This window comes from Gallinula chloropus, assembly GCF_964237585.1.
Source record: "Gallinula chloropus genome assembly, chromosome: 12".
Classification (NCBI taxonomy): Eukaryota; Metazoa; Chordata; class Aves; order Gruiformes; family Rallidae; genus Gallinula; species Gallinula chloropus.
The window spans coordinates 10,925,649-10,936,753 of NC_140097.1; the positions used below are offsets into that span (position 1 = coordinate 10,925,649).

The 11,105-nt window shown below is 44.8% G+C and overlaps 1 protein-coding gene across 1 annotated transcript; it reads right to left on the reverse strand.

The window, feature by feature from the left end:
- Positions 1–1,078: 1,078 nt before the first annotated feature.
- On the reverse strand, positions 1,079–10,455 carry WNT5A (Wnt family member 5A; the record flags this gene model as incomplete). Its single annotated transcript, XM_084269552.1, has 5 exons — positions 1,079–1,936; positions 3,522–3,814; positions 8,583–8,848; positions 9,966–10,099; positions 10,213–10,455. 5 exons carry the CDS (start codon positions 10,453–10,455, stop codon positions 1,478–1,480), a joined length of 1,395 nt encoding a protein of 464 aa, XP_084125678.1. The 3' UTR covers positions 1,079–1,477.
- Positions 10,456–11,105: the final 650 nt, after the last annotated feature.

Consider the following 11,105-nt stretch of genomic DNA (forward strand, 5'->3'; position numbering starts at 1 on the left):
CTTTAAAAAACTAAAAATAAAAATTAGAGAGTTAGAATCAATCTAAAAACCTGAAGAGATCTGAAAAAGAAAATGGGGGATGAACTGCCCCTGTAATTTAGATGTTTTATTATTTCTTAAGTCATTAAAATATCTATGTACAAAAAGCTTTGAAATATCAGACACCAGCAGACCACAGTTCTCCCATATATATAACTGCTCAAGTACAGTCTGAACAGTTGTAGTGTATATCTGCAATATATTATCTAAAGCATGTGTATTAAAGACATAGGATGATAAATTTGGTATTGCTGCAACATTTCATTGAAGTATAATAGTCAGTTAGTGTTATTAAAATACGAAACTATTGTCTCCTTGAGTGAAAGCGTTCCCAAAATCTGCAGAAAAATAAAATAAAAAACAATCATTCCGAGAGTGGCCATCTAATGATTTATTTTTCTCACATAAAATTAGAGAATCTATTTGTCAAGCTGTGTTTTGAAAGACAGCCAGCTATTACACCATTTTTAAGGCATTTCCAAATCTGAGGAATTCTATTTTCTATGGGCTTTCCAGGCTGGGAGACCCAAACCGTTTGCCAGCACGCAGCTCCCCGGCGCCCAGCCACAGTGCTCCCCGCGGTCTGCACCTCGGCTGCTCTCCGCACTGGGTAGCAGTACAGAACTGCTCTGTCAGATGAGACACTCAAACGTCACGGTTAGCTAGGAAGGCCGAATTCTGCCCTGAAGAATATCTTTATCATTCATCAAGAGAGAGATTTTTCTTTCTTTTTTGGTCTTGTTAGGTTCCAGAACCAGGCATGGTGACTCAGGACTGGCGCAGTTGAAGCCTTTATGATCCTTTGCTCTTTACCCTCCGATGACATTGCGTATTTAAGTGGGCACATTCAGATATGTAACAGACACTGCACTTCATGATGAACATACCCCTTATTTACAGAGCCCTAAACGTACCGAACAGCTTTATGTACCCTATTCTGATAACTTCTAGCATCTGAAACTAAAAGTCATGGACAGGTCTGTGTGATTCTCACATCCATAAGGGTTGTTCTAACATCCCAAGCACATTATGTGGTTGCTCTGCCTACTGCACATGTATTACATCCCATGGGACTAAATTAGGATATGTTGGATTTTCCCCTCAAGCTACTCTATTGTTTTTAAGAAAAGTAAACTTTTTTTTTTTACTTTGTAAAATAAATATTCTCAAGTTCTCCCCTATTATTGCCAAAAATAAAAGCCGCACACAGTTCTGGGATGGACACAGAGAGGGTTTCCAGGCACTTCTCTTTGCAACCTTTATATTTTTTTTTTCTTCCCCCCTACTTTTTTCTTTTTTTTTTCTTTTTTTTTTTTTTTAAATATGACAACAACTCATTGGACTCTATAAATAAAGTGGAGATAGTCCTGTGGAAAAGGAGAGGGGCCTGCACCCCTTGCTGGCAGGCGGCTGCAGCTCCTCCCACCTCGTCCATTCCCTATTTGCACACAAACTGGTCCACAATCTCTGTGCACAACTTGCATTTCACGTAGCAGCACCAGTGGAACTTGCAATGGCAACGCTCTCGCTGCACCGTCTTGAACTGGTCGTACCCCCGGCCACAACACATGAGTTCACAGCCGTCCATGCCCTCCGAGGTCTTATTGCAAAGGCGGCCCTGGGTGCCCAGGGACCCAGTGCTCTCGTTGCGCACGCAGTAGTCAGGGCTGGGATCGATGTAGACCAGGTCGTGGATGGTGGGTGCGTTGAAGCGGCTGTTCACTTGCACCAGCTTGCCCCGGCTGTTGAGTTTCATGGCAGCAGCGCTATCGTATTTCTCCTTCAGGGCATCGCCTACCTTGCGGAAATCAGCAAGCTGCAGCCAACAGGTCTTCAGGCTACAGGAACCAGAGACACCGTGGCACTTACAGGCCACGTCAGCCAGGTTGTACACAGTCTGGAGAAGCCAGGGAGAGAAAGCAGAAAGGATGATGAAAGAACAGCATGGCTGTGAAAGCATTTATTCCCCCCAGTTCCTGCCCTCCGTCGCGTTCCCACTCCCCCCTCCACGCTGTTCGCCTTAGCGTCCTCGTCCCTCCTGGGAAGGAAGAGCAAGCGAGCAGACACACGTGCACCCCCCGCACCCCCCATTAGCCAAGAGGAGGAGGGGAGCGGTCTCGCCAGCTTCTCCCCACCACAGAGACAGCCGCAACAGCACACACAGCCCAGACAGCAGCATCACGCTGCTGCAGTCAAATTTTAGGAATTTGCTCTCACGCCAGCAAAGGGTTTTGCTATTTCATTGAGAAATGTAAAACATCCCTTTATTTGCTATCACAGTTACTCTCTCTATTGATCTCTGCCTGAGGCTGCACTTAGGGAAAGAGTTAAGATTCCTCTTGCTCCTGGCTGAGCTGCAGCTGATTGTCTACTCTTGGCTCAGCAACCTCCTCCCGCCCCGAATACTGCTCTGCAAGAGAGATTCCATCCAAGAAGAAACCCCCAAACACCTATGGGTGGGAGACAGAGCTACATAGCAATATCCTCTTTACAAAGCTTTGGCAGGGAAATATCAGTCATTTGCCCTGTACAAATAGAAATAAGAGTCAGTGTTGACACTTCCCCAAAAATCCTGGGGTCTGACACATTAGATGATACTGTAGACAACTTCCACCCAGCAGTTACAGAGTCTTAACGCTGCCAAATGGCACTGCAAAGATGAGGCTGAGGAATGAAAAAACTGCTCGAGTCTCCGTAAGCAACTGTGAAGGTGTCATTTTTCTTCTTGGTAATAGTAAATTGGCATGTCCATTGCTTTCAGACACCCTCCTCTCAAATTTAAATACTATTAATTTTCAATTATCTTTCATCCTTCTTCACCTTAGAACACAAGTGTAAAGTCTCCAGCCGACTATTTCTGGCACTTCAAGCTCTAGGAAAATAATGATTTTGGCTCTTCATATTCAGACTATTAAAAAAAGAAAAGTTTACACCCATTCATTTAAGGCATTTTTGAGATTAAAGAAACCATAAAGACATGTTTAACCACAGAAGACCGTGTTTTCTAATAATATGGAGAAGCTTTTCACATCCTCTTAAAGCAGAGAAAGGGGAAAAAAAAGAACAATCCTGCGGCACAATTCCAGCCTGGGAAGCCCAGCATGTCCCTCTTCCCTCCAACACACGCTGTCGTTGTTGGAAATGCAAACTAATAAAATTCCGTTCTGCAGAGAATCCACAGCAACCAGGGAACTTCTTTTAATGAAACAATACAGAGGGAAACACAACACATGTTGGTCCCAATCCTTCCCGTGGGGAAGGCAACAGGGCTCTCTCACAACCGGGGGCAATGCAAATTCATAAATTCCCCACCCACCCACACCCTGTATTTGCTGTTGTCTTGTTTTGTGGGTGGAAACAGAGACAAAGCGTGGTGGCTGGTCACTGCCCAGCACTGCTCTGTGCCCCATCAAGGTACATCTTTCCCTCAGAGGAGGGACACGGACAGGGACAGAGGGACATGCTGCTTCACAGCCACTTACTCTTCTCCCAGCCTCGTTGTTGTGCAGGTTCATCATGATGCGGGCGCTCTCGTAGGAGCCTCTCTGGTAAACTCTCTCGCGCTCCCGGGCGTCAACAAACTCCTTGGCGAAGCGGTATCCGTACTCGATGTTATCCCCGCAGCCACCCCACAGCCAGTCCCGGGGCAAGTCCTTGGGCCGCGCCGCTCGGCTGCAGCCGCAGGAGGAGAGCTCGCCCTCCCGACAGGCACGGCTCATGGCGTTGACCACCCCAGCCGCGCTCACCGCGTAGGTGAACGCCGTCTCCCGGCTGCCTGCGCGGAAAGATACGTGATGTTAGGGTAGAGCTCACGCGCACCCACTACTCCCTGGCTGCTGATAAGCCAATAGGAAAAAGGCTTTCCAGGAGCCACCAAGATTAATTTGCCTACTAAAAGGTAGAAGAACCCTGAACTATGCTCCTTATAATGCCTTCCCTCTGAAAAAAACCAAGCAAAACCAATCCATTAGAGCACACAAGGTGTTTGTGAAGAGCAGAAGGTGTTTGTCATTCATTGTGGTGATAATTTGGATGAGGGAGGGGGAAGGAGATGAACCTGGGGCTGGAGCATGATGCCAGTGGGGCTGAAGGAACTGTGCCTGTGTATGAGGGGTGGAAAGGGAAACAGGCTCCCTGTCTTTCAGAAAAAAAAAAAGAGATGCTAAATACAACTTTTAAAAGTCTGGTTCTTAAATTACTACTTCTCAAAGATGATTTATGCCCTTCACCCACTTCTTCCAATTTATTTAAAGTTACAGGTCTTTACAAAGCCTCCTGGTATCAAAAGAAACATACATCAGAATAACACACAACTTTTCACCCTCTGTGTAAGCCAGGCACTTCTATAGGAGGCTATTTAAAACTAACAACAACCTGTGCTGTTCAGTATCCACTACTCCAGTTCATGTGCATACAGCAAGTGAGCCCATGGACAATCATCTTTACAAATTACAGGGAAGCAAAAGCCCTTGGCACAAGGCGGCCTTGAAGGTTTTCTCCTGCATCTGGTGCCCTTAAATGGAAATTGAAAACCTCAAGTTTTCAAAAGAAAAAGTTACAATACCCACAATGCAAGCTACAGCCACGTACTATCCTTTTGACACTATCTGATCCCACCTTTACTTAGAGCCTGACTTCCCTTATCGCTCTTCCAAGGGTGCCACAAAGATCTGACTACACGTAGAAAAGCTTTCAAGCAAACAACAAAAACCTCCACAAAGCCTGCATGAGAGAGCCCTCTTAAGTTTGGGTTTTTTCATCTGAAAAGACAGCATCCCATTAGGTTTTTTCCAAGATGACTGAGAATAGACTAAATTTGTTTTCTTCACTGTTTAGATGAGTTGAGTTTTATTCCTAACCTTTACCCCAATCAACAGATCAAGTTGGTTTTGTAATCTTGATTATACAAGATTTTTCTTAGAGAACTGCACGGGCCTTTTTAAAATTAGGGCATTTTGGACACGTCATATGTATTTAGGCAGCAACATTTGGGGCCAGAAACCCTTTGTCCAAGACCTACCATAATAAGCCAAATCTAATAGAAGCTTTTGAGCACATAAATAATTTGCAGTCTGGTCCACCTTTAACATCGAGATGATACCATGCTCAGAGCAGCTTTGTTAATATACCAGCTGTCATCCATGGGATTAATTTAGTAATAGATGTTGGTTTTACACAGGAAAAATCAGAAGTCTTATGTTGGGAGCAACCAGATTTAAGTAAGGTGAGAAGCACTTTGCTTCCTATCTTACAACGGTCGATTCTCACAAGACACCTGCTCATGGAAGTACTTACATGAAGTACGGGTATGAAGGGTTACAGGAGTGGCCTATTCAGTAAAAACAAGCTTTGGTTTTATGCGGTGACTTACTCCTTGCATTTACTGAAAACTATAGCAGAGGGAACCTCATACAGACTTTAACGTTCCCGTTTGTTCTGTAACACACATTTCTGGATTAATTCCTCAAGCAAAATTTCCACTAGATTGAGAGGAAAGAAATGTGGTCTGCTTTGGACCACAGGACTCGCCTCTTCCGTTCCATTTTATTCTCTCTCATGTTTAGTCAGCTCATGCTTTCACATGGTTAACTGTGCCATTTATTGCAGGATTTCAACTCATAAGGCTGACTTTTTTTTGACTAGTTTTCATTATTATCTCCTGGAGGATACTTTAAAGAACTTACTCTTGGTGGGAAGGAGAAGGAAAGGCTGGGGTACAGAAAGGAGAGTTGCCTCCCAAGTTCCCCCCTTGAATATTTTGGCAAATAATAAAATAGCATCAGCTGCTGAAGTGGATTTCAAGCCCCCACAGGTTGCAAGCCAACACTGTCCCAAGCCACTGACCCCAGGAACACGTTAAGAGTAATGGTTCCACATGGATGAGTTACTCTGCAGTTTTTTTCCCTTTTTTTTAAAAAGTCTTTAGGCACAACTGTGCTTTCCTTCACTGTCAAACATATCTGTCTTTTCCCACAGTCCTCCGTTTCTCTCTATTGTAGCCATGGCAAGGAAACACACATTCCAAACACGTTCGAGTCCCCTCTCTCCTATATATATATAAAACATAGAAATGGAACTATTCAATATACACACACTCTAAGAAGCCACCCACCGAGTAAGGAGCTGAGCTTTACACATGAATAAGTATGCAAGAACGGAACAATTGTGGGGTGTTTTTTTTTTTACCTGAATATGAGATGATACAAAATGTTCTTTGTCTTGTATTTTAAAACCACTCAACACTAGGCAGAAGGCATGAATAAATCAGACCCCCCCCAACTACACCAGGATGTTGGGGAAGGGCCCATGCATTTGATTTGATGTCAGCACCTCTTAACCCAGGGATGGCCACAAAGCCAGAAGAAGGCGCAAGGCAGTGAAGGCAGCAAGGACCATGGCCTGACCTGGGAGCCAGCAGCAGAGAAGAGCAGCAAGGAACAAAAGCCCTAAAATTTTGCAGTTCATAAGCCACAGAGCAAGTTTCCAAACCCAATGCTGGGTTTATTTGTACAGCTTTAGCTAACTTTGCAGGATAAATCCTGGAAGAAAGACTGACCATTTATCCACTGGGGTAATTACTGTGCTGTCAGTCAGTGCCTTGCCTAGGCGCTCTCCCATGCGCAGCCGGCGACAGCACGTCGTTAGCTCAGATGTCAAATCCTCCCAAACTACGTGCATTCAGATCCCGACTACCATCTTCTCAAGTCAGTCAGAGTAAAGAGTATCCAACAGTCCCTGACAAGCCAGGGCACTGAGAGCTGAAGGAAAACTGAACCAGGCTCCAAAGGTACCCACTTTTCCTTCCTCTCCAAGGAACAGCAACAGGTCCTTACCGAAAGTCAGCACGAAATAATACAACTGTTACCCACAACACCTTTCTTGTTCTCAGTGAATACACTCTTTAGGCTCTTTAACTCTTGAATATGGCTATTAACCTTGTTTCCAACAGCAATTAGAATAAGTGGCTTAATTACATGATGAATTGCTGTGTAGACATCAGTTAATACAGTCATATTCAGCAGAAGGGTGCGGCAAAGTTATTTAACTTGAAAGAAACCACCTTTAAATAGATCTGTCATACTTGGGGAGGGCAGAAACATCTATTCCAGAGACAGACATCACAAATCATGGGCCTAATCCTGTACATTTCTTCACACCAACAGTCCCCTTGAGCTAATTTTCACTTGCTTGGATAATAAATAAGGGCTGAAGGCCTAAACGTTAAACAGATTGTTTTTTCTGACATTTGTTATATTATTAGAACAGAAAGGCAAGGGTTAGAAAAAGGGCTTCTTCATGTGCTTTTGAACTTTTAGTCGGGTAGGGTATAAAAACAGCCAAACTCTATAGGGGGTTAATACTGTGCTTGCAAAAAGCCTCAGGAAAGTTATTTACTTAAAATCAGCTGTTTCAATTAGGTACTTTTATGCAATGGATTTTTTTTATTTGTCTGACAGTGTCCAAATAAAAATTTATTTTTTTAAAAAAATTGAGATTGAATGTCAATTCATCTATTCCTTCAACTTTCACTGGTGTTAGCCCATTTACAGATAAACCCAGCTGGAGCCTAACTTTAAAACTTTGCTTTTTTTCAAAGCAGGGTACGAAACCACTGATAGGAAAGCTCTACTTTACATCTCTAACTGAAAAGCACTCCTGAATTTGTCACTGTACTGACACTACATAGAAGATCACAACTGTCACCTAGAAAAATAGGCAGTTTTCAGTTGCGTACACAGAAGCAGCAACCTGACTTGGGAAAGTCAGAGGCAGGTTTCACCACAGACCCAGCTTCACAGCACTGGTTAAAATTTTGCTAAGGAGTTTTACAATAGGATGAGGTCCTTAAGCGACAGGAAAGGCAGGCAGCAGGTGAGCACTGGAAAAGCACATTTCAAAGAGGATCTGATAGGCAAAGGGTTGGGTGCCCACCAAATTGTGATGTTAAACAGGAATATCTCTCTCTTACCAGCCATGTGATTACATTACATGCAAGTTACAAGGACAACCACACATTTTGTCCTGATAGAACTGATTTTATAAAAATTACCCTGGTACATTATTTTTAACATACATCTACCTTTTGCAAAAAGAATTAAAAAATGTTACTGTACCTGCAAATAAGCAAGAAGGAATTGCACATAAACACTAACAGACAGAGCAGCAATTTTCAGTTAACCTCCAGACCAAGAGCAATTTATTATGCAGCCGCTAACTTTGGAACTAGACATGGACATCTTTAATTTTACAAGACACTGCTGGTTTTAATTCTCTCAGGTTGCCTTCATTTTGCTTCAGGTTTTCCTTTCTCCTGTATTCCCAGATGTAAATACATATTCCTACTTTGTTTTCCAAGACACATGGCTGGACAGTGGTGGGAAATCACCTCCAGCTAAAAATAATTCAACTCCTTTGCCAACTTTTAAAAACACTTGATTGTATACAGTACTCAGTAAGAACCTGGCAAGAGTTTCAAGTGCAGAACAGTACGTGCCATACATATCCTTAGACAAAAGTTTAATCATAAAGACGTTGCTTCCTACCTATCTGCATGACTCTGCCAAAAACAGAGTTGTTGTCCACAGTGCTGCAATTCCATCTTCTGTGTCTGAACTGATACTGGCACTCCTTAATGCCCGTCTTTGCACCCTCTCCAATGAACTGCATATGGTCCTGATACAATTGGCAGAGTTTCTTCTGTCCTTGGGAAAGCCCTGCTAGCTGGCTACATAGTGGCTGGGCTCCTATTATATATACCTCTGACATCTGAACAGGGTTCATGGGGTTCATAGGGTTCATCCCTAAAGACCTGCATAAAGAAAGACTTGGATTAATAAAGAGCAGTTTAAAAAAGAAACAAAACAAAGCCTGTAAGTTCAGGAGAGAACTGCATCTTATACATCAGTGCCCAACTCCTGGTTTTGCTAACAGGTGAGAAAAAAACCCACTTAAATATGGAACTTTTGTGTTAAAAACAGCACAGACCAGAAGCTACAAGTTCCCATCCATGTGGTTATCACTTTACATTAGGGACTCAAGTAAGAGGCAAACTTGGAAGACTTACATCTAGGCAGTCCTTCACCAACTTAAATGGACGTAGTAAAAATAATAGAAGCTCCAAATTACCACAAGGCCAGACAAGCAAATAAAGCAAAAAACTTTAACTCACATTTTGAAGTCTGGATTTTTCAATCTGTTATACCATAAAAAATCAGAGAAGCCTCTAACAAGCTAGAAGTTAGAAACTTGCTAAATACTACTTACAGCTTCTTCCGAACAACACACAAAAACACAGAGGCAAGTATATTCACTGTAAACAAAATCAACTTTGTTTTCTTAATTCTTAAAATGCTCTTCACATAATACATTTCACTTTAAAAAGTGGCCATTAATCTGGAAAGGATCACTGCAAACAGCAGAGAAACACCTATTTCAACAACTCCCAACATCGTGCACTACACAGAAACAGATAATTTGCCAAAACATAAATTTAAATGTATTTCTTTGTAACCAAATACAGTTATAAACATTTAAGTTACAGAAAAGTTCAAACCAAAACTTTAATGTAGGTTTTTACTTGTTAATCAGCATTCTCTCTTACATATACTAGTTTTCTAATCTGAGGGAGTTGAAACAACTCTTTTAAGAGAGAGACAACTCTTGTAATTTAAGGACGATCAAATCCATTGAGAATCGACTGTAGAGCATTCTGAAAACCAAACTTTACAACACGAAATGCTGCACGTTTACACTTATTCAAGAGACCCGTTCATTTTACTACACAACGTATTACAACTAAAACATTACTCCCCTGCTGTCTCGTTCTCATACTCCCTCAGAAACAAAGTACATAAGAAGCAAACAGACATTTAACCAAGCAAATCTTGACACCCCCTTTTAAAATCAAGTCGATACAAGATGCTTACCACCAAGAGCTGGCTTCTATTACAACCTGGGTAAAAGAGGAGAAAATGGCCAGAGCCACTATGAGGTACTGAGAAGCCATTGTACTGCCAACTGTCCCCAAAGCACCTCCTTGGATTAATACTGCAGTGGATTTCTAGAGGGGGGAGAAAAAGGATCAGATTGTTTATTGCTTCTCAGACCATTTTCGAGCATTCAAGTTTAAACAACGGAAGTATCCGGGCCCCTTTTAACTTGACTCTGACTCGCCTGCCCTTCTCCCCGCCGAGGCTCTGGTGCCAGACGCAGGCACGTCGCGGCTCCCGCTCCACCGGGCAAAACCCACCCACGCACCCCCACCCCCCCCGCCGCGGACACCGCCTTCCCGGGGCGGCCGCAGCACCGACCCGCGCCCGCCTGTCCGTCTGTCCCGGCCCCGCCGCTCCCCGCACCCCGCCCGCAGCGGGACGGGACTGGACGGGACCGCCGCTCCCGGACACGGGAGGACCCCATCCCCGCAACCCCGCCCGGCCCTCCCCACTACCCCATGGGCTACAGGCGACCCGCGGGCCCCGGGCCGGGCATTACCCCATCGCTCCCCGCTCCGGAGCCAGCATCGTGGACACGAAACGCTCCCAGCTGGCTAAAGGTGGCTTCAGGTTTGCAAAGCGAGCCCGAGCGGGAAGAGGGGTGGAGGCCGGTGCCACGAGGGAGTCGCTGCGGCGGGGGAGGGGGGGGGGGAAAGGGGGTGTGAGCCCAGCGGCTCCCAACCGGAGACGATGCGGCCGATCCTCGCCCTTCCCCGCCGGCCGGGGAAGGCGCTTCCCGCTGCCCCTAAACCATCTCGCGGCAGCCTCCGTGCTGCGCCACCGCCCGCTCTCCGCGATCGCCGAGGCAGCCTCGAGCTCCGACGGCAGCTCCCGGGCCCGGTACTAGTCCGGGGAGGTACCAGAAGCGACAAGGAGCGGCTCCGTGTCCCGACTAGGACCCTGCAACTACCACTCTTGGAACTCAGACTCTTCCCCCGACAGGTCCCGCGATCACCATCTGCGTCCTCACACGGGACTCTTTAACTTGCTAACCAGTGCCATTCACGGATTTTTATTTCCCCTCCCCTCGGAAGGGAAAAAAAAAAAAAAAGGCATTTCGACACTTGGGGGCTC